Below are 24,505 nucleotides of genomic sequence, written 5' to 3' on the forward strand. Positions count from 1 at the left end.
CTTGTTCTGAAGGTAAAGATAACAACCCAAAAGATCACAGGACCCTTCCTGGGTGACCAGCTGTAAATTTGAAAAGATTTCCCCTGTTCCTACAGTATTCATTCTACTATTTTCAAATGAAAGGCACATCTGAAATAGCATTCAGTAAAAGAAAGGGACAAGAAGAAGGAGGATGCAAGGCAAGTTCTGATGAATCTTTGCAGCATTAACTTCTTTGAATCTAGCTGCCACAGATAAAACTGTGCTCTATAATTATGCGTGTTTTGACTAGACAGGCTGATACCTAGACAGGAATCTGAAACGTCTGAATGTTGTTTTAAAGAACATGAGCAAAGATTTCAGATTTTGAAATTGTGTTACATTAAAATGAGACTAAAGAAAACTCCTCTCCCTTCTTTTCATCATTCCCATGCAAATGCAAAGAGAATTAGAAGATTTGTGTCAGTCTGGAGCACTTCACACAGTTTGCTCCCACTGAGGTGAATGTCAAAAATAACTGAGCTTTTACAAAGCTTGCAGACAAATAAACTTTAAAGATGTTGTATGTTTCTGCACCAAAGAAAATTTCTGTGAGGCCCACGACTGCCAAAACAATGGAAACCTGATGACATGGAAAGTCAGTTTGATTTTGGAACACTCCAGATATCCTTATCTTGAAAAACCTTATTATGAATAAGCCCCTTCACAATTTATCACTTGGTAAAACTCCTTTAAAAGAATTATCTCTACTATATCCCCCAAAAAAGCATGCTACTCTGAAGGTCTATTGCCACGGGTATTGATTAACTCCTCCTGGGTAACTTCAGAATAATATCAGTACCTCTGCCCCTCGCCTTTTCTCACAAATAGAGCAAAATTTAACCTCTCTCGTAGGGGACGTTACATTAAGACCATACTTTCCCTCTTCAGTTTCCTGTAGTTTATGATTCAAAGTGTCCTCAGCTGCTTCAGGAGTCTCCAATTGCTTCCCCATAAAAATTTCAGCTGTTGCACTGCTGTATTTATTTGCCCACATGACCACTAAAGAGATATTTTGGGGATTTTTAGTAGAAAAACCTTTCCATCTTTGCTTGCATGCTTTTTGAGTATGACTGTTATAATGACTTTCTGTCATTTTATAGACCACTTAGACAAATTTAGCAGTAAAGCAAAGGCATAGTTTCCTTTCTTTAAAGACCTGAATCAATACCATTCAGACAGACACAAAATTTAGAGCTTCCAAAGAAAACATATATTTTTAGCTGTAACACAGTATTATTTCAAATATCTGAGTAGAAAGTCTTGCATGGACAAAACTAACAATAGCTGAGATGTGCAGCCTATAATAATATCAGTCCTCAAACTGAAGAGACACTTCACAGTGAACAGAATCTTCTTCAGGCTCCTTCAGAGAACTTTTGCCTTGTAAAAGAGCTGCACTAAGGTAAAAGTGATAAATGATTCTATTTTCCCCTTACATCAGGCATCTTATTTTCACTTTTCAAACTAGCACATCTCCCTTTAACTGAACTGACTGTCTTTCTGTTCTCCAGCTTGTCCCACAGTCTTCTGCAAATTCAGAGAGTGCCTGACACAAAATCATCCTGAACCACAGAAATCTGTTGGTCTCTGAGGCTGAAGGGTGGTGGGACAGCAGGACAAGTGGAGCACCATGCCTCAGGATTATTTGTATTTATATTTGTTTCTTTGTTTTACAGGCTAACAGAGACAACTCTCAGGTAGCCTGTCCTGAGACACCTTCCAAAGCCCACCACAGACAAAACTATCCAGGTTACAACACACAGAGCCAGGAGTGAGACTGATTTTAAAAGATCCATTGAGCTTTAAGAAATTCTTTACTCGTTTTTACTTATCATGAAATATAATTTTCATTTCACAGTCCAACACAACACAAAGGGTTTCCTCTAGTGGCCTCTCTTGCTCAATTTATGTAAATAATGCATTAATGAAATTACTTATATATATATTTAAAAAAAAAAAAAGTGAATTCATGTGTTTGAAGGTAAACACTCTATCCAAATAAGTGTAAAGGGCCATTGTGATGATTAGTTACCCTTCCTCCACACAATGTTATCACTTTCATGCAGAAAAATATGCCTGAAATAAGGATAGCTGTAATTTTAACAAAATCAGTACAAATTGTAACAGTAATCTCTTTTCTTATCTATTCAGCATATATTCCTAACAACGTTAGGCGAAGCTCTATGAAGATAAGCTAATATCAGCTAGTGAGCATTAAAAAAAACCCACAGTTCTATTCTGCTTTTCCAGATAGGAACCCCTGTAACAGATAAAAAGAAATGCTCCTTTTCGCCAACCAACTTCTGCAGAAGAGAATTGCTTTCCATTCTGCTTTCTAGCTTTTTACTGCCATAGAAGGGACTTTGAGAGTCATGAGCTTTCTTTCTTTGTTAGCTGCATTACTGCATGACAAAGTGTGTTTCAGCAGACAGTGGCAGAACCTTTTTGACTCACAGGAACTGTACCAGAACTCCATTGAAAGAAATCACTTAGATCAGGCCTACAGAAATGCTGAAAACAGCACTGCCCTCTCCTCGGTGACGGGAGTTCAAACAGAGGAACAAACTGGCAAGAGGCTTTTCTAATATGTAATGTAACTTAACACATTGAAATATATTGAATAAAAAATGCTATACATAGTGATATAGATTACCATACAAATTTGTGTTGGTAAAGGGAACAAAATATAATAAAATAAACAACAGAGCCTGAAATTTTTGAAGATATGATGACTGCATTTAATGCAAAGCTTTTTTTATGCATGTTGTTATTATTACAGTTGTAGTAAAACAAACCTCCCAGAAAAAAATTCAGCTGGAGGAAGAACGTTAACAGTCATGCTGAGGATTTGTTCCCAATGAATATATTGTTAAATGTATTATCAAGCTAAAATGTATTATCAATAATAAAATAAGCACTCTTGAAGTATGTGTAACTTTAACGATTAATTCCTTGACCAACTAAAGCTTAACTAGAAAACTATCCCCACTGAAAACTTTGTGATACTTGTGAAGAAAGAGAAGTAAACAGAAAAACAGAAAAGTTTTATTAAACTGCTCAGAATATGGATAAACACTAGATTCTAGCTCCAGTGACTTAAAGCTTTTCTGTAGAGTCTTGAAGAATAGGGGTACTTTAGTTCTCAATTTATTTTTAATATTAAGCTGAGGATTCTTTAGGTATTTCCTTTGTTGTACTGCATTTCTATGAAGCTAATACCTAGTTTATCAGGCAGAGCAGCAAATAAGTGAGATCAATTACGCTGATGCTTCTAATTTTTCCCTAACTTTGCCTGTCAGCTGTGTCATTCCACCAGATTTAATGCTCCTTCCAGTCTGAAAATGGCACTGAAACTCTCGGAGGAAAATCCTCGCCCGCTTCTTGTGAGACCTTGAAGCAAAGCTACGCCCAAATGAAGGCTGCAATTCCAGACTCCATTAAGATTAAGAACCACTTCTGAGCTCCTGTAAAGCTTTATTGCTTTCCACCTGGCCTGGATCGCTTCGATCCTCGAGCACAGCAGACTGGAGAGGACAGTCCCACCGCCCTCCGAGCCTCCCGAGCTGCTCGAGGTCCCGCGGCGAGGCGGGAAGTGCCATGCTGCCATCTGCAGTCAGGATACCACCAGAGGGATCTCTGCCTGCTCAGCCTCCTCACAGACAACACTCTTTTCCTCTCTCATTTTCTCCCTTACCACTGAGGAAGCTTGAATTGTTTACTTTGCAACACCTCAGTGGAATATGAACTTGCAGACTTTTGCTCCTTGCAGGAGAATTTATCTTGCAGCACTTCAAACTAGAGTTATAGGATTGGCAAAGTAAGGAGGGAAGAAGGAAGAAAGCACCTTAAAATTCCATTACCTGTCTGGTGTGTATGGGGCCTGGGGTCTTGAAGCCTCCTTGACAGCTGCATTCAGAAACACTGTAAGGGTCCGAGCTGCTGGATGAACACTTGGAAAGTGAGTCACAGCCCACCACAAAGGTGTTATCTAGAGGCAATTCCTGAATGACATGGTGCTTCTTGGGGGGTACAGGAGTCTCAGGTTTAATTTGAAAGGTAGGCTGTGGAGAAGCAGACTTGTAGTGCTTTGCTAAGTCTGGGCTATCAGGTTTAAATGTGGTTGGTGTGGTGGCCCAGTTATACTTTCCCATAGTCTGTTCTTCTAGCTCTACGGGAATGTCTAAAGTGCCATTTATGTGCTCGTGGCCAGGATCATCAGGCTTAGATTCTTCAATAGTCACAAAGTTGAGGAGGAGACTTTTTGGAGAGCGCTTCTTCTTCTTCTTCTTTTTCTTGATCTGCCTATTCTCTTGGTTGGGGGAAACCCATTCACCACTCTGCTTATTTTTTTGGACAACCTTGTGCCTGGGCGTCTGGCGGCACCGGACTAAAGCGGTAACAAAAATTACCAGAATAACTGTCATGGTGCCTGCAATAATGGCAATGATGATCTTGACATAATCATTGGTCTGTGGGGTTATCTCACCATCCCCAATGTTCTGGCCAACTGGAGTTTCCATGTTCCTACGCACCAACTCTTGCACATAGGAGCTGTTGGTGACTGTCTCGTTCACAAACAAGTGCACAAGAGCTATCGTGTAAAGAGACTCCGGCTGTCCCAGGTCATTCACTTTGATCACCAGTCTGTGCAAGCCATGATCTGATGTAATTACCTTCTCTTTCAAAGTAATATTGCCTGTTAATTGGTCAATGGTAAACAAGCCCCTGGAGTTCCCACCTATGATGCTATAGCGGAGCTCTGCGTTCATTCCCGTGTCATTATCAACTGCAAAGACTTTAGTAACTACAGAACCTGGGCTGGCTGACGTTGGGACCAACTCATAGGAATAATTAGATGAGGGAATAACAAAAACAGGCCTGTTATCATTTACATCAACAACATTGATGGTCACTTTGGCAGTTGAGGAACGCTGCAGTCTTCCTCCATCCACTGCTTTCACCTGGAAAGTGTATGACCCCTGCTGCTCCCTATCAAAGGTTATATTAGGTCTTATTACACCAGTAAGTGGATCTATAATGAAATTATCTCTACCATTTAAGATAGAGAGAGTGACCGCAGCGTTGTCTCCCGCATCAGCATCCGTAACTGTGATAAGCCCCACTGTGCCATACATGGGCAGGTTTTCTGGCACATAGAAATTATATTCATTATGTGTGAAAGCAGGGCTGTTATCATTCTGGTCCAGCACCGACACCGTCACGGTAGCATTGGTCTGCAAAGGTGGCATCCCATTATCCTTAGCCAGCACAGTGAAAGAGTACCTGTCTTGCTTTTCTCTGTCCAGCTTTCTCACTGCTGTCAGGATGCCTGTACGGCGGTCCAGGTTGAATATTGGGGGCGCATCAGAACCCAGGATGTAGCTGATCTCAGCATTCCGCCCGCTGTCGGCATCCGTAGCACTGATCTTGGTTAGCTGAGTACCAGGAGCGTTGTTTTCAGGGATGGAAAGACCGATGATAGGCTGTGTGAAAACTGGGGCATTGTCATTTTCATCTTTAATTTTGATCAGGAGCATTGCAGACTGGTTTAAGGGAGGCTTCCCCGAATCCGAAGCCACAATTTTGATGGCATATTCCCGTGTCGCTTCATAGTCTAGAAACGTGGCTGTCTCCAGGAGAAACTGATTATCAAACACTGGTTTTAGCCTGAAAGGGACATCGTGGTCTGTAAAACAGGTAACTTTCCCATTCTGATCAGCGTCCTTGTCCATCACTGTTATCAACGCAATTTTTGTATTAAGGGGAGCCTTCTCAGACAAAAGCACTGTCCCATTCACCGGATTGATGATGTACCTCGTGTCTATAGATGGGACATTGTCATTAATATCTGTGACATTAACAGTCACTGTTGCTCTTGATGGCGTTGAGCTGCCATCGCTTGCCAAAACAGTTAATTTGTGCACAGGAGATTCCTCCCTGTCCAGTGGTTCCCTGATGGTGATGAGGCCAGTGGTGTTATCGATGGCAAAGAGCCTTTTGGCCAGGCTGGAGATCTGATTGCTGAAATAGAAGTGGATCTGCGCATTTGAGCCCAGGTCTGCGTCGGTGGCGTGGAGCTGGGAGACAGAGGTGCCCACTGGGGCGTTTTCTGGCACGCTGACCTCGACGTCGTTCTCTTTGAACACCGGGCGGTTGTCGTTGACATCGGTCACTGTGACCTGCAGGATGGCAGTGCTGGACCTCGGGGGGCTCCCACCATCCTCAACTTTGATTTTCATCACATAGGTGTCCTTCTGCTCCCTATCCAGGATCTGCTGGACAATCAGTTGAGGCCACTTATCTCCCTCAGGTGTCTCAGTTATGTCAAGACCAAATACGTTTTGACCCTACAAGACACAGAAAGAACACACTTTAGCTTGACAGTGTATTTAAACAGAAAAGCACCACATTATTTTTCTGAAACTGTCATGGAATATATATTTATACATATACTCTATACAGGAATATGCATTTTTATATTTATCTTTTTTTTTCAACATCTGATTTTCCTTTAAGCTCCAGAAACTTAAGAGCAAACACAGCAATAAACAGATACTCTAGAAAAAGAAGAAATGTGGGAGTGATAGTGATTTTTTTCATCCAGATTCTCTATTTCTAAAGAAAAGTTATTAAATTCCTGGACAGATGTGATTCAGATTTTCTATTGTATGAGTGAGTGTGGAAATGAGGAATGAAGCCAAAGTTCAGTCACTGGAGGACCTATACCAATATTCAAATTCAAGGAAACCAACAAAGAAAAAGGGATTATTTCTGTTTGTGGAGCAACTTTGGACATGATCTGAAACCATTAGAATAAAAAAACCCCAACACCATCACTGAAAAAGTGCTTATTACATAATTCAGGTGTCAGATGATACAGGCAAAACTAAATCATAAGAGTTCATCAGAAATATATTTAAAAACTAATTAAAAATATTCCTGCATTCATCACTGTATGTTTTATATTTGTAGTGAAAGTACAATCCCAGTGAAAAAAGATCTATTTTCATTCCAAAAAAATCACAGAACTGCGAGATCAATTCGAAAATGATCAATATTTTTCATGGGATTTGTTGAACATCTCTGGAACAGTACCAAAATGCTCCATATATTGCACAAACACAGCTTTTTAAAAAACACTAGTGCTGACAAATCTGCTAAAATAAATACTGGAATCTAGAACTACATTCCCTCTCTCTTCTGCTGTCTCTTCAGACAAACAGGAATTAAGAATATTGTAATTACCCTCTTTTCTCTTATCTCACCACTTAGAGGAATGATGTAAAGACAGTTTTCCAGCCACATCTTCCATAAGGGCAGGGCTAGAAGGCAGATGGCTGATGCTGAATGCATGGGATGACCAGAAAAGAGAAGGCAAAAATAAAACTGTGGACTAATTAGGACTTTCTTTTTATGTGTCATATTTGTAATAATGAACAACTGTTCCTTCTCTGCTTACTCTGCTCATCTTTCACCCTCACTCAGGTAACTGCCACGGAATCACAGAATGGTTTGGGCTGGAGGGGACCTTAAAGATCCTCTCATTCCAAGCCCTTGCCACAGGCAGGGACACCTTCCACTGGACTGGGTTCAGCTGTGTTCTAAACTGGTCTGAGACACTCCAGAAGAAAGCAAAAGGAAATGTTCCCAGTGTTCAAGGTTCCTCATTTCTCATTAGTTGCAAAAGATTTGTACTCCCTGTATCATGCTACCCATCATTAACTGACTGCATTTATAGCTTCTATACACTCCTGGGTGAGGCTGGACTCTTTCATTGATTTGTTTCCTCAAAGCCAGATTTTGACCCTACATAAGCAATCTTTTATTTCATGGGACAGAACTATTCATCCACATATCCAAAATTACTGTGCCTCTTGCACAGCACTTGTGACAACATTAAGTTGCAACTGGGGACAGTACAAAGTAAACTGGAACACATTTTGAAGTAATAGAACAAATACAGATTTGGCTTCTTTAGCAGAAGGCATGAAAATGTAAGACCTGCAAATTGTTTCTAAATCAAGATATATATTTTGAACCAATTAGGGTAAATTTTAGAATGGTAATTCTATGTTGATAGGAAGCAGAGCAAGAGTTTCCTCTTCGTATTCAATCTGGCTAGCAGTTATTTGCAATAAATTTCATAATTACTAGGAAATTATAAATTATATATTCTATGCTTTAACATAGATTCCAGAGGAAAGAAAGTAACAGAAGCCAGAGTAAAAGCAACCTGTCAGCTCTCTTTACTTCTCTATTTGCACACAAGTTGACAGATGGGCACTGATTATTCTGTCATTAGATCCCACAACTACAACAAGAACTTCACACAGACTTTGAATTCACGTGGCTGTACATGTGTGTGCCCATCTCTGCTTTTCTTATCAAGTATGGGAGAGGGGTTTTTCATCACAGCATATGAGTTTGGTATAAAATATGGTGCTTTAGCTCCCCATCACCAGCAGTGAGTGACTAGAGGACAGCAAAGAATGCAAAGATCACTTCCAAGTTCATTATTAATGCTTGAATAATTTTCTGTGGAAAGAAATATTATCCATGTCTATTTCTTCTTATTCATTACAGGTTTAGACATCTTTTTAAACCAGAGAAAAACCATTACAGAGAAGTAGAAGTCTCTTAGTTCTAGCAACACTATTTCACGTTGTTTAAGAGATAAGGTTAGGTGTGACATGCTGCAAATTAACAAACACATTTTCTAAGAACAGACAGTTCTCACATTCTAAACACTCAAAAAAAAAAGATGAAACATGCAAGAAATATATTTTTAAGATTATAAATATCTAATTCTCTCCATTATGAGCAAAGACATTGAGAGCTAAAATGAGAAATATGACGAAAAACCTTCAGGATTAATTTATTGATGTTGAAGTAAATGGCTTTACCATCATTAGGACTGTGAAGATAAAATTTCCATTAGGGTCTAGATTTCTATTTGGACTGAACTGTGCCTCAGTCACCACATTATCCCAGTGTCCTGAAGGATTTGTGCACACTGGGGAGGGCACAAATCCATAGGAAAAGCATAACAGATAATTAACAGTTCCAGAGTACCTTTGGCCATTAAAATGGCTGGTATAAATAATTTGCTGCATCAATATCTCTACCCCAGAAGAATGGGGGTGAGAAATAGGAGCGATTGACTTTTTAAATTTAAAAATACCGTTTAAACACTAACTATAGGCGGCAAACCAAGGTTATGCCTATCTCAGAGCCTGGATTAGCTCTGAAGATGTTCTGACCCTGCTAACCAGATCCTTTATCAGGGCAGTAAGAAGCTCTGTTACCTTATTCAATTTTCATAACACCCTTTTCCATGGATTTATGCACACAGTCTCTCAAATAATGAAACTTTCATGTTGAACACTCCCTACTGTATATTTACCTGGTCATTTGTAATGGATCCAAATGTCCTTTTCGGAGCTGTTTTGGGCTGTCATGTGAATAAAAAATTAGAGAGTATTTTAAAAATTGCAGCATTTAGGTGGTTTCATAAATACATAATCAATGACACACGGACACGTAGTGTGATATTCTAGAGCAGCTTCTAATTGTTACAGACTGGGCTGGATGTGACAAAGTGCACCAGAAGTCTACACACAGATATGGCAGTATCAGAGCATTGCATCCCAGGATCCTGTTAGATCTGTGGGGTACTGACTGCCTGGACATTGTTGGGAAGAATGGGAAAACAGACCAGCTTCTGGTTAATGCTGGTAACAGACACGCTCCAATGTGTTCAAAACGTCCTGTGGACTTACACTTGCAGACCAGTAAGTTGGCAGAAGGCAGGAATTTCTCAAAGAAGTGGGGAAGGGAAAGAATATTGTGCTAAATAACGATACAAACCCAACTGCTTGTGATACAAAGTACTCACATTAAGAGAGGCTACCAGTGATCATTCCTTAAAACATAAAAATTATGTAATTGTGCGTAACAAGTATCCATTGTTAGCTGACAAAGGGGAGATCAACACTGTCCTCAATCTTCATTCAAAAGAAGATTGTGAACCTCCAGAGAAAGCCACAGGAGCAAAGACAGCTCATTGTTTTGTGTCTACAGCTTCACCCTACACTTATTATCCATACTCCGTGCACTGTAAATGACAAACACATCAAGTGATGTCTTTGGCGCAACTGAATTCTAAACAGAAGTCAAGGGCCAGACTACATACACAGCTCAAACTTTTACTAATATGCTACACTAATTCAGTTCAATGGCTGTTGCAACGCACTAGAAGTACACATTTATCACGTTAACAATCCTATTAAAAAAAAAAAAAAAAAAGAAGAAAAACAAAAAGATTAAAAGAGTGGCTTCTCATCAGAAAGTAAATCAGTAATTCATTAAAGTAACCACTTAATTAAAAACCTTTGGTTGGAAAGTAGTTTTGAGTCCAGAGGACCTTAAAATCTTTTCAGAAAGTCCAGAAAATAATGCAGGTTTGCTAACTGCTGGTTATTTCACATGGAACAACACAGACAATCTTTGCAGGTCTTCTGCAGAACTACAAGATGGGTCCCAGACACTTTTTCCTTGCTTGTTTTTGTCAAGACATATAGAACTGCTCTGTAACTGTGCTATCAGCAAAGGAGAGAGTACAGCAGCACAACTTCAGTTCTTAGTGCAGAAAAACAGACCACAGTTACACGGCGGACAACTTTTTCTATAAAAGCTGAAAACTAAACTTGCATTTTTCTTTCAAAGGTGCTACTTTGGTTGTGAAATTGTGAATTGCCAAAGCCAAGTTAAAGCCTTAAACACAAAATATTCCCCATGGTGGGCGATAATGGATCTGTGTGTCTATAATGGGTGCATATGAATGCACTCAGATCCAAACTGCCCTAAGTGTGCAGCTCTCAGAAAGGCCCCTTGTCTGCTATTACTCACACAGTGTGCAATTTGCTGTCCATACATTCCAGAAAATTACCATTGGTTGGACAGCTGTCCTGCTTAAAGACTCCACAGTCACTCCTCTCATGACATCCCACAGCTTACAACCCAAAGTTACTGGAAATAAGTGTCATTAGTACCAGCAGTTACCTTATGAACTGAATGGGAGAACTTCAAAGGAGAAAAATGACATTACAAAGGTAAGAAGTTTTTTATAATGCAGACCTCAGCAGATGCAGAGTTGCTTACAGATTTGAAACACTCTCTTCGTCAAAGCAATGCAGCCTTTTAATTTGTAGGCCAAAATTCTTAAGACTTTTGTTCAATTTATGGTTTTCTGTCAGTGTCAGGCACTGTTTCCATTGGTTTCCTTCGAAGCAAGAAAAAAGTTTAGCAATGTCTACACCATAACTTGCTACTTTTCCTCCTCCAATTACATAAGAGCTCCTATAAATGGAAAACACTGCCAAAATTTCCTCTCCAGATACACAGCCACACACAAAGCAGCTCTTGTCCCATGAAGCAGGCAGCAAGCACAGCGCTGTGGGTGGGATCAATAGAACACAAGGACAATAATGAACTATCTTATGCTGGAAAGGAACGTAAAAAGTACAACATGGAATCAAAATGAGGACAATCAATACATTTAATACTGATTTTCTGAAAAAGAAAAAAAAATAAAAGGCTAGGAGGTTTATGCTAATTTACAGGAAATTACTTCGTTGGAAATATAAATTTAATGTTAAATTTAATGTTGCTACAACAAAACTTAAACAGTCCTTAGAACTGCATTGCTGGAGTCTCCTTAAACTTTTTGGAATACTTGGTCCCTTCTGTAAGGAGTCTTTTTCAATCTTGTCATGTTCTAAACATTGTCAACTTTATTTTCTAAGATAGATAGATATGAGATAGGCATATTTTTTTCTGACATGGAACATTTTTTCATCCTACTCAGCTCTTGGCATTCAGTTGTCAGACCATGTTTATTGGACCACGTTCACCTCCATTGAGGAGAAACAATCAGAGACAGGGAAAACTATATTTTTAATTTATTTACTTTTTTTTGCTGCCCTTATTTCTTCAGTCTACACTTTAAGCAAGCCTGAAACTCCATACTTTAAAACTGTTAATATTTTTAACTACAGGCTTTACAAGGGAGAGAACAGGAGGAGCTGGAAATTGGCAACCCACATACACTTCACATTTTCAAGACTGCACCAGATTTCATTAATAACTCTCTTTCCATAGCACATCTTTGGCCTTTGAAATGTTGTTTCAAGTTGAATTGTTTGTGGGTTCTTAATTAAATATAATTTATCTTTTCAAACACAGATGAAAATTTAAAAAAACAAGCAAACAAAACCAAAACCTAAAGCAAAACAGAAACCTGTATCTTTTCTTTTAATAGAAATTCACTTCATCCACCTCTACAAATTAGGGTGGGAGTATGGTGAACCCAGACTGCTGCATTAACAGGGCACAAAATTACCAAGAAATGGCTTTCAAAGAACTGGGCCATTACTTGAGTGGTCTTTCACAATGCACTGTAGACATACAATTATATATTTCAGAAAAATATGCAGCTGCAGCACAAAACTGTAAGGAATTTATGTTCACAATACTCCTGCTACATAAATAGTTGTACACTAACTAAAGATGGGAAACTGAAGTACAGAGACACTTTTATCAATTGTCCAAAGTTTGTAGCTGGTCTGAAAAAGGCAGCCATTTCTGAGTCAACAATCATGTTTAATTTTAAACTTTAGAACCTTGAACTTTAAAAACCAAGCATTATAACGTAACTTTGGGAGCTAGACTTTAGAGTGTTAAACTTCAAGCAAAGTTCTTTCATTTAGAGACACTTTTACCAAAACAAGGGAGGTCAACAGCTGCAGGTAACAACCAGGGAGGCAACCTCCCCTCTTAATCTCCTCCATTATAGTTGTTCAGAAATATTCACAGACATCCTACTGAACAAAAAGCTACATTTTCAACACCCTGAGGATATTCAGATTAAGGTATTAAACATGTTTGAGCTTTGCTCTGAATTCCCATGATAAAGCTCCAGACGTCTGACTTGCCTTTCAGTATGTTTCTGCCTTTGGAGTCTCACTATAGATATATAATGAAGGAAAAAAAAAAATTAGGATTTATATCAGGCAACAATACATCCAACAAGTGAATTTTGATATTTGCATTATACAAGGTGACAGTTACATATTTGCTCTATTTCCTAGCTGAGAACAGGCACAGAACCGAGGACCTGCGAGAAAGAGAAATAAATGAGTACAAGCCTCCAACACAGCACTGTGCCTTTGGAGGGAAGCACTAACAATTCTGCACTGCTGCTCAGAACAGCTCCTAAATCACAACCTCATTTTGCCTCAACAGCCAAAGGCAGTGTCTCAGCTCCCAGTGGCACATTTGGAGCTTGGGGGGAGCGCTGCCGGTGTTGGCGCGGGGTGAACCCGCTGTGCCCGCCCGCTCACGACCTGCTCCATGAGCACATCAGCACTGCCAGGCAGAGGGGATTCAAACTGACAGCCACTTGTACACCAGAAAACACAAACAGCCCAGACAGTTCTGAAAATTCCTCTGCTCCAAAGCAGGGGCTGTGCAGCATCCCCAGCTTGCAGCGATGTCAGTGGAAACTGGCGGTAATGGGTACATGAGGATTCGGTTTGTGGCAATGGGATAACAAAATATAAAACAGACTGAAATCCTTGTGCTTTGTTGAAAAGGAGCCCAAATATTTGCAGATCAACATTCATTAAATTAAAAATTCATTTCATTAAATTAATCTCATTCCCTCTTACACGTACACGCACACAAATTCAAAGTCTATGATATCTTTAAACACATGGCACCTTCATTAAGACAAACCCATATTCTAACCTCTGATGGTGTTGCTTTTCCAACAAGTTGTTTAGCATGATTGTCTTCTTTGACCTAAGACCGTTCCAAAACTAAAGTTCAGCTGGAAGCAAAATCACAGTATCTTCCCTTCATGCTTACATTTCTAGGAAAAATTGCTGACAAAACTTTCATCTGAATAGCAGGAGCATCTCTCACATACACGGAACCCCCCTCACTTCCAGAAAACACAAGGCCATTCTTTCATGTGCAGGCATGGCACTTTAATGTCCATGTGTCACTGCTCTATGAATGTTGATTAAAAAATCCAGTCTTAATGGAGAAAATTCACAACCCATGTGGGCAAAAATATAACAGGATGAGAAGAAAAACACTCTAGCAGAAAAGAGTTTACATCCTCCACTCGGAACAGATTTCCCCCAGCTTCCACAAGCAGGCTTTTGGAATTCTAGACCTGTCACAAATACTGCAGAAATGACCTGATCATAAGCCTCTCTCAAGGCCTCCACTCTGCAGGGTTTTGTAGAAATCAAAATAAGAAGGAGTGTGTGCGTGTGACATTTAAATGCCACAGGATCAGTTTTGCTTTTGAAAGAAATAAAGCTATACTTTTTTGAGGAATGAAAACTTATCCTTTTTTTATTACTCTCAGAGAATAACAGTGAGATTCCCATATTAAACTGTAAAAGTAGGTGACGTATGCAAGTGCAAGATGACACTTCAGTGCACATGGGAAGACAATAAATAATACTGCAATTTCAGAGTAATAAATGGGAGACAGCAGCTGAGAAGACATACAGAGTGACACTACTAAAAATATTCCAGAGACACCGAATTCTGAAACTCAGTAAATAAAAGTCTTTTCACCATACTGATCAAGGAGTGTACGGGATAAACCAAAAATGTATTTTCTGGTGCTGGGTTTCTCAGGAAGAGAAATTCTTCCTCCTCCAGTTGACTCCTATTTATCTGACTCACTAGAACAAGTGCAAGATAAAAAAGAAGAAACATTTCCTTACTGTAAGGCAGCAACTCGAGTCTGAAAGTCAATTTGGAAAAGAAATCTCTTGCTACCTGTGTGTATTGAAAGTTCTAGCAAATAAATTGTTCTGAGCTTCCAGTTAATGAGTTATATTCCGAGAAAATGCTTCCCTGTGAGTTTGGGATCAAAAATCTTAAAAGTGTATTTGATTTATACTTCAATATATAGTTTTACTCAAGAATATATTCCCTTCTAAAAACAAAAATAAAATTCCAATTTCACTCTAATTGAACACACTTGAACCACTTCTCGGTCTTAAAATCAGAGACGGAATTGATAGAACTGATTTGCAAGCAAGAAAATAAATTTAAAATATTGGAATGGCATGTTTACAAGGGAAACACCAAACACCCATCATTCCCCTCCAGCTTTTCTGCTCAATTTCTGTTCACTGTTTATATTCCCTAATAGCAGTTCAGTCATGAATATACACTAAAAATTATGACTAATGGGCAGGCATTTTTCCTCCAAAAGGAAAAAAAAATGAAAGAAAAACATAAGACCACAGAACACATAAGCCAATATTTAAGCATGAAGAACACCAGCTTGAAAAGGTAAATATAATACCCATCTCCTGTTGCAAAGATCTAGCTTAGTCTCACCAGGTAGCATGAATCCTCCAATAAATTGTGAACGGAGACAAACCCTCCCACAGCTCATGGGGGAGAACGTGGAGCAGTTAACGCTAGAGGGAAGTGAGTGATGGGTGTACGTCCACAGCAAGGTTAATGCCAGAGTAAATAAAAGAGCTTGGGAGTTATTTAGCAACGTGACTGCCCTCTCACCAACTCTGCTATTCCAGAAAAAGCAAATTAAACAAAGGTAGGCGAAGCCATCTCTGCCCAGTAACTCATACAACCCAAGTCAAAGGGAAAAAACCAAGCTTTCCCAGGTCTGGGTCCACGTGAAGTACTTTCCTGAGGTGAATTCAATCACTGTCCTAAAACAGATGTTCCCAAACAACAGCTCACATGTTGTTTGTGGTACAATAAAACTCCATAATAGGCACACACAAAAATTGGACCTGAGGCCTCTTCCTCAGTGAAAAATGTGAACAGCTTTGGGGTTTCAGCCAGGAAGGTGTCAGGGTGGCAAACAAGAAGTGAAAACTTCCCCCGGACTCGTCCCAACTGCTCCACTCTGATCATAACCCCCGGTTAAACACCCAGCACAGTGCCCAGAGCATTCATCCTGCTTTGAGACACTTGCTAGCAAAGACAGCATCTCTCAGCCACATGCAGGTTGGAACCAGGAAAAGGCCTGGGAGAAAGCAACCTCTGGGGATGGCAACATGCTCTGAATAATTCAATGTGAAGTTTAGCCTTCATATTCTAAAAACATGATGTAAACAACCAAATCTACCAAACCCAAACCATTAAAATATTTCATCCTGAAACCCAGCAAAATGTATTAACTTATGTCCATCATCTGGGAAAATGACCATTAGCATGGAAAATAAAGCACAGCTCAAACAATTTAACTTAAATAGTCTTTAGACAACTTAGACACAAAGCCTTTGTCTATACCTTGATTTGTCCACTTAATTACTTTCTATTTCTTTATCTTAAGGGGTTTTGCATATTGTTAAGATTCTTGCATATTAAGGTATTAAGCTATGAACAAAAATTCAGTTTATTATGTTAACGAAGCAGTGAGCTAAAAACAGAGTTGATTCTGAAGTCAAAAATTTAGTTGGGCATGTTACTATTTTTAACACATGCCTAGGATGTTCTACCAAATACTACATCTGTCATTAGACATCAGGTTCACAGACACTGGAAGAACACAAAACAAGTACTCTCCAAGACAGGATTGAGTCAACTTGCTCACAGAAATCTGCTCACTACAATAAAATAGGTTTCTGTCTACGTGGATTCACAATATAGAGCACTATCTTCAAATCCTCAGGTGACACCATCAAACTATATTTTTTATGCATTCTACCTACAGAGTCAAAGCTCTGCTTCCACACTCAATTAACTTTACTGGTAACACAAGAAGAGGCCTACTGTGGTTATATGTGGAAGCACCCATTGTGAAATGTAAAATTAAGTGAAATCTGTTTTGAAATCCAGCGTTATGGCTTTTAACAAAACAGCAAACCTAAATTAGTGAAAGTGAGTGTGACAGCTGAAGCCACAGAGCTTCCAAGAGGGCTAAGCATTATTAAAGTTTTTCCTTATTATGCTCTTAGGCACAATCTGATTAGTTCCAACAGCTGCCCAGCAGGAAAAGCCAGCCCATCATTCCACAGTAATACTCAGAGTAAAGCACCTCTTTAGCTTTCAGTGATGCCAGATCCAGGTGCACACAGCACTGCAGCAGGAACTTCTGTCACCTGATTTACAGTGATGCTCAATATTTCAAATGCAAATCATGGCAGAAGCTCCTGATCAACATAATATAAGCTACTAAAACCTTTCCTGATGGATAAACTTATTCCACTCACAAGTATACAAAGAAAAAAATAAAAATAAAAAGGGAAAAAAAATCCACTGTGGATAACTGTTACTCAGGTCTTTGTTAGAGGCAATGAGTAACAAAAAAAGGAATTTTCTTTGCTACCTTGCTTGTGAAATTCAGTAGCCTGAAGCATATGCTGTGCTGTGACAAATATGCAGTTAAACCTTAAAACAATATTCAAAATAGATTCTGAAAGACTTCACTCCTGTTTGCAGGAACTATTTCAGTATTTTCTGAATATTACAAGAGTGATGAGGAGACTGATGGCTTTACCATTTCTTCCAGCCCTCTGGATGTCAAGATAGGATTTCAACAGCCACAGACACACCATTGACTGTGAAAGGCTTCAAGCCTGGCACAGAGATTTTCAGCCAGCTGGAGCCCTGAATCATACACTCCATCATCACATAATTTTGAAGTTGTCATTAAAGTTAACAAATAACGTGGAATGATGTAACCACACAGGTTTTAATTCCACAAAGGCAAATTCACTTCTGAAAAAGGCTTGACTGTTCCTCCAATTCCTTAACACAGGAAAACTTAGGAGAAAACCATATTCCTTAGTAGTGCAAAGTTTTCTGCCACTGCGTAGCAGAGCAAGTTTTGTATGTCCGACCTTTACTCCCCTTTTAGCTCAAGCATATACACATTTTAAATATAAACCAAATTAATTTTATTTCTACTTAATGTAATGCAATGGGCATGCATATTTGTGGAGAATGTCTCTGCCCAGTTTCTGATCTCCCCCATGAGCCTATAAAACTGTATACATTTTTAAGTTCAGTAACAAAGTTGAATTCTTTTATCCCTGCATCCAAAACACATTTCACAGACAGGGCTGTTTACATAGTATAAGAATGCCACCAGTGGACTGATGTAAGCAGAAATTAAAACAAGTGATCATCACACATCGCAGTATCTAAAGCTTTGCCAATATTCTGAACAATTAAATTTTAAAATTTAGAGTTTTTACAAATAGGTTCAAAATACCTCTGGAAAAACTGCACATATTAAAAAAAAAAAAAAAACAAACCAACAAAAACCCAGACAGACAAGACTATCAGAATCACCACTGCTGGGCAAGCAATCTGTGAGCCTCAAACTGGCAGTGATGCATCAGCAGAAGCTCAGGAACAGCTTGGGAAAATATGCTGGTGCTGTTCTTACAATCTCTCCCAAGCATCTGATTTCAAATGTTGGAGACCGATACAAGATCAGAGGAAACTCATTCTCATCCTGCAAGGCCATACTTAGGTCAGGCCCAGAGATCTGTGCCTGCCCCTCCTCTTCCCCTTGTGAGGAAGCTGCAGACTTTGAAAACAGCAACAAGCAAAGACTGAAAAGACCAAAGTCCTGCTCAGATGATAAATGAAGGTGTCCAGAAAGGTCATAACATTTTAGCATAATGCACTTCAAAACACGAATAATAAAACTATCAGAAGGAGATATTAAAACAGATATTAAAACACACACTAACAGGTTTTTTCTCTTCAGCCTTGCCAAAGGTCCACTTAGACACTGAACTTCTGGAGCTCTGGAGGATGCTGGCAGTTGAAGGTTTGAATTATTCAAATGGCAGGTTTTTATGAGGGAGGGATGACTACTGAAATACCTCAGAGTCTAAAAATAAGCATTAATGTAGAATCTTACAGAGAAGCAGGTAATCTGGAAACTTCAAGGAACTCATTCAAGTTCTGATACTGTACAAGCATAGTAAGTATCTTGGATATTCACCATGGATGAATACTTCATTTATGTGAGACAATAAAAAGTGGGCAACGCTGGAAAGCAGGAAAGTTCTATCAGTGTTCTAGGGTCTATTTTTAAGACTGACTTTCAAATTATGGTATTCACAATATTTCTTGGCTTTCCCAACGAAGTCCAATTCACAAAAACTTATTATATATAAGTGCCAGAGTACTATTTTTGATACTAGATGGGAAACAGGATGAGGAACAATACAGAAGTTACTCATTTGTTTATACCTTTAAGTCTGCTGCAACAAATTATCTTGAAAAATCCCTAATGGAAATGAGGATAAAAATTATATGGCTGGGGTTAAAATGAAGAGGAAAATGTATTCTCACAGTGAAAAACCCACATAATATCCCAGTCTGAAAAGCACAGAGGAATATCCTGACTCAAAAGAAAAGAAAAAAACCCCCAGAAAACGTCAATTTGCTTGAAAAAGCAGAGAAAAAACTACAATTATTCAACTTTGGAACATCAGCAATAACTGAAGCAAGAATACATCACATTAATAGAGCCAGCAATTACAGCACAATGAGAGAAAAATGTATTTCAATACTGACAGCTGATGACTCAGAATTCATTTCTTTTAGCAATGTTTCTTTTTGTTTCTTCAGAATTGTCTGAAATAGTCTTTGCTACATGTCCCAGCTTCAAAAGCTCTATGGGACTTAAGTGTTCAGGCCAATTATGTTTCTGGGTTAGAGAATATAAATTATTTTGCAATACACCTTTATTTCAGGAATAAAAATAACTGTACTAATGCAGTCAAGTGCCATGAACCGTAGCTGACACTTGATTTAAATATATTCTTTGATAGGTCTTTCCCCCTGAAAGGAAAGAAAGTATTATATACAGTGTAGTTGGGGGAGAACTAGCTAGGATTATTTAAATCTTTATTACTAAAATCCAATATTAGAAAGCTAAAAGCAAAACTAAAATCAAGAACACATTATTTTCATAAAAGCTACTTTAATATTTTAATTGTGTATTTTATGACAACTTAAACCAGGAAAAACTGAAACGACTTCTCCTATTTTCAAAATATATCCTAACAATTGGAAATCTTCAAATCTTCATCCCTCCCAAAAGAAGAGGTCTTAGAAAAGTGAGTTGGACAAAAGAAAAATCTTTTGCAATTAAAATTCACCTTTTTTTTTCTTTTCTTCACTCAGCACTTTGAAAATAGTAGAATTTTTTGATAACCTCATAAGTACATGTGAAAAAAGACAGATATTCCTTAATAAGTTGGAATTTTTAATTATCAGAATAATACTAGGATCTGCTGGAAACCTAATTTGCGGTTTCTCATGACAGCCATCCAAAATACAAGTAAGCCATGCATTGATGAATCCATTACCACAAGTCAAAGAAGCAGAAAAAAATAAACCTTGCAAAATTATTCTGAAACAGGAATTACAATGGATTTTTTTACAATTTTACAGTACATGCAGTAACAATTAGTTGATATTCTCATAGAACTTGTGATAATTGTTTTTAATTTGGTTGAAAAATAATGGTCTTCAAATGTAATATATTTCATGCTTGGATGGTGACAGCTATTGCTGACTTTAATAATAAGATTCTTATTTAATATAATTTGAGTTTAGTGACAAACTTTTAAACTATAAAAATTACCACAAAAGTTTAAATCCTGTTGGATACATTGGTGATGTTTATCAAGCAGATGCAATAACATAATTTATAAATAAATGGTCCGAAATTCAGACACCTGTGTCAGGTCATTCTTTAAAGATAAAATAAGGGCCAAAGAGAAGTATCTTTAATCACAGATAAAGACACTGAATATGTAAAAATAATGCCTCAGCACCATGGCAGTAACTTGAAAAAGGCTCCTACCTCTTTCCTGTGTGATGTACAAAACTATGACACCTTTAAAACACGGTAGATTTTGAGGCAGGAGAAAGATTAAGGGTGCAGCACAATCTTTCCTGAGAGCCCTTTCGTTACCTTTTGTAACTTCACGTGGCACTGCATGCTTGCAGTCCCAATAGCATGCATCTATGCAAACCAAAGTCTAATTTCATTTAGAAGGGGTATTTTAGCCCTTTTATTGTGGTTATCCATTGAGAGCATTATAGATCATGTAATTGGCAATTTCCTAGAAGTGACACAATTGTTTTCTCGCTGTCTGCTGGGAAAACGTCCCTTTCTCTGTGCTGCCACACGCATGGAGCGTGTAAACAAACCCTGAGCCTTTGGTGCTCAGAAGGCATCCCCACATGTGTGCCAAGCAGCAAACTGATCCGTCCGGACACCAGCAAAAGAGTGCTCAGCTCAGACAGATGAAGCAGAGCTCTGCGTTTGACAGATTCGTGCCTCGCAGCTTGAGCCCATCATCCTCCCCACTCGGAACATGCTAAGTTACATATTACTGTTTCGTGACAGCTCGTGCGAAAATCAGAGCCTCCAATGCAGAAAGAGACACCAGCTTGTCCCTCAGCCTAACTCACTGAACTCGCTGTGCCTGGAAGCAAGACTTTCTCCTCCAGTCCTCATTCAGTCCCCAAAGGGACGTCAGGATAACGGAACCTGACAGTTTTACAGCAATAATGCCATAAACCACCCTAAAGGAGCCTTGTATCAACCAACAAGAGGCAATTACCTTGACTCTTGACTCACTACCACCAGTCAGAGGCAGAGTTTTATCTCCTCACAGACACTAAATCACAGCTGTAGGAATGCAAATCAGCTGTTTTTCCCTTTTAAAGCTCAGACCCAGTGACTTCTTCAAAACAATGTTCACAGACGACCACTTGTCTGTTCAGATCTCTCCAGACAAATTACTACTGAGCAATATTTTTATTCTAGCAAAAAACCTTCTCTAAAGAATCATACACTTTGATATTTTAGATAGCAAGAAAAATGGGTAAATGGGGTGGAGGATTTGGAAGAAGGTGGATTTTCAACTACAGCAAAAAATAATGAAAATAGACTTATTATGCACAAAATCTTCAGCTGGTAATTAACCACATCTCGGGTGGAAAAGCACCCAGGAGGAGGATCCATGTGAAAAATCAGACGATGCATTAACTTGAACCAAAACACTTCTATCAGCAAATGAAAAAGGGAAAGATGTTTTGGGTCTGACCAATTCCCCCACTGCCACTGTGCATTTGGGACAAAAGTACTCAACATCACTGTCTGTCCTAAAAAAACCCCCTCTTTTAAAGGGCAGCCAAAAATTACCTTAGAAAAACAACACGTCCAGCTCTCCCTATTTATTAAATTAGAAGCACTAGAGAGTGACCTTAGAGCTTGACTGGAGCACAACTCCAAAGCAAAAGAACTTCCTCAATCTATTTTTGAGCTCCCTAAATCCATTAACTTCCCTTTCTATGGTGGCACACCAAATGGGTGAGAAGAAACAGTACTGACCCACAGATCTGCAGTGTAATCCCTCTGAGACATCCCCGTGAGGGCAGAAGTCAGCCCGTCCTGGAAAGTTGTGCGGGATGAGACCACGGAGTCACAGAGTGGGTGGGGTGGGGAGGGACCTCTGGAGATCACCTGCTCCAACCCCTCTGATGAAGCAGCTGCACATGATCACATCCAGGTGAGGTTTGAATTTTTCCAGAGGATTGTGAAGTAAGAAAAACAAACCATCCCCCTCTCCAAGCAGAAACTCAAAATCTTAGTCTAAGCTCCATGACAATGAGAAGGAAAAGAAACCCATAATAACTAAAAGAAAAAACAAAGAAAACCAACCCTCAAATGCTTTCTTAACATGCATCTTATTTTCACCTTGTCTGTAAGCACTGCCACATCTAGGATCTGGCTGAACATAATTTCTCAGTTTTAGGTACCTAAGTACTATTGTTACCTCTAACATCAATATAAGTGTAATTCTATTTTTGTGGCAATTAGTCTTGACATATCACTGAACAACCAGTGTTTCCTCGATAAGAAGAGAGAAATTATACCAATCATTTATGATCTATGTATAATATATAATTTTTATATAATATATAAATTTAATTTATAATTTATATATAAAAATTATAATAATAATAAAGTTATTATGCTGGTCTGATGAGGAAGTCAAGAAATCTCCTATCTGAATCATGTATTTTCCTAAATAAACATTAATCAGTAAAACAAATATTCTTGGAATCTTGAATAGCCATATTCCACAATTCAGCCATATTTCCCTTAAACAATTTCTAGAAAGGGTTGCTAATAAAAAAAGAAATCAGAAAGTGCAAGAATATTTTGCTATTAGAGGGTTAAAATAAATTCACAAATAGTTTTTGATTTGTAGAAAAATTAGGAAAAATTAAGTTGAAATTCTGTAATTGCATTAGTGTCCAACTACAACACTCAGTAAGTCCTGACAATATTCATAAATATCTGTTTACATGCAGAAAAAAAAAGCTCTGTGTCGGCAGTTTTTTCACAGAATGCAGATATTGATAAGAAGCACCCCAGGCTTCCTGTGACCTACTGAAAGGGCCAATACACCACTTCCCTGTCCTCTCACGCTGCTGAAGCCCACACAAAGAATCATCCACGTTAGTTTAATCCACAGTAATTCCAGTGTGACCAGCTATGGAACATGGTTTGAGAGTAAAAGGGAGGGTGGCTGCCTCAGCTCCCACCAGGAGGAATGGCAGCATAAAAAAGGACAGGAAGGAAAGGTTCAAGCAGCTCGTGTTTGGGACAGTGAAGTTGGTCTGGTGAGCAGAAAATTGAAGTCTGTGTCACTGTGCACTGTTTGCAGGGACATTAACCACTCTGTCCTCCTTTCTGCTCTATGTACTGAACCCCACAGGTGGTCCTGGTGCAGCATTGAAACACAAACAGACCACAGAAAGGTTGTTGGCCTCCTCCACTGTTACAGCTTTTGACTTTCAGATTTGTATCACTGCTTACAACAGGATTATCAACAAAGATGTCATTAATATGACTTTCTGATACACATTTAACTCCAAATGTAGTCTCAGTCTATAATTTCAACTACCTTCCTAGATTTATTTCTTCATAAAACACATCTTCCATTCCTGATCTTGACAGTGATTGGAGTTACTTGATCCAACACTGCTGTGAGGCTCAGAAATACCCAGTTGCAAATATGAAATATGATGCTTGAAGCATGATGAAGAACTGTGATTTCCATCTTCCATGGGTCATGGAATTGACAAATTGTATCAGCAAGAAGGGGATATCTTCTATTGAAAGGCATCACAAAGATGATCTAGAGCAGCAAGATGAAACTCTCCTCATCAGAGGCAAGACTGACATGTTGTGAGACTGAGCAGGAATCTATTTTGTCAGATTACAGAGGTATGAACTGACAGCTACAAAGAGATTATTGTATTATTCTAGAAGGAATGCATCAGCTGCTTCTGATAGGTAAATACAGCAAAATTACCGTAATAGGTAAGAGGAATGGAACTGTAACAGTAACACCAGCCTCATTTCCCC

General features: G+C 38.8%; 1 protein-coding gene across 14 annotated transcripts in view; it reads right to left on the minus strand.

Annotated features, from left to right (window-relative positions):
• The window catches only part of PCDH11X (protocadherin 11 X-linked), a 436,859-nt gene that overhangs the window by 362,958 nt on the left and 49,396 nt on the right, over positions 1-24,505 (minus strand). For 13 of the 14 annotated variants that reach the window (XM_069015028.1, XM_069015030.1, XM_069015031.1 and 10 more), the window contains exons 3-4: positions 9,425-9,472; positions 3,882-6,368 (exon numbers count right to left, since the gene is read on the minus strand). In XM_069015028.1, the coding sequence (XP_068871129.1) occupies positions 3,882-6,368; positions 9,425-9,472 (2,535 nt within the window). The remainder of the gene's footprint in view (positions 1-3,881; positions 6,369-9,424; positions 9,473-24,505) is intronic. The other variant, XM_069015029.1, reaches the window with a different exon arrangement.

The sequence above is a fragment of the Aphelocoma coerulescens genome, chromosome 4A, assembly GCF_041296385.1.
Source record: "Aphelocoma coerulescens isolate FSJ_1873_10779 chromosome 4A, UR_Acoe_1.0, whole genome shotgun sequence".
Classification (NCBI taxonomy): domain Eukaryota; kingdom Metazoa; phylum Chordata; class Aves; order Passeriformes; family Corvidae; genus Aphelocoma; species Aphelocoma coerulescens.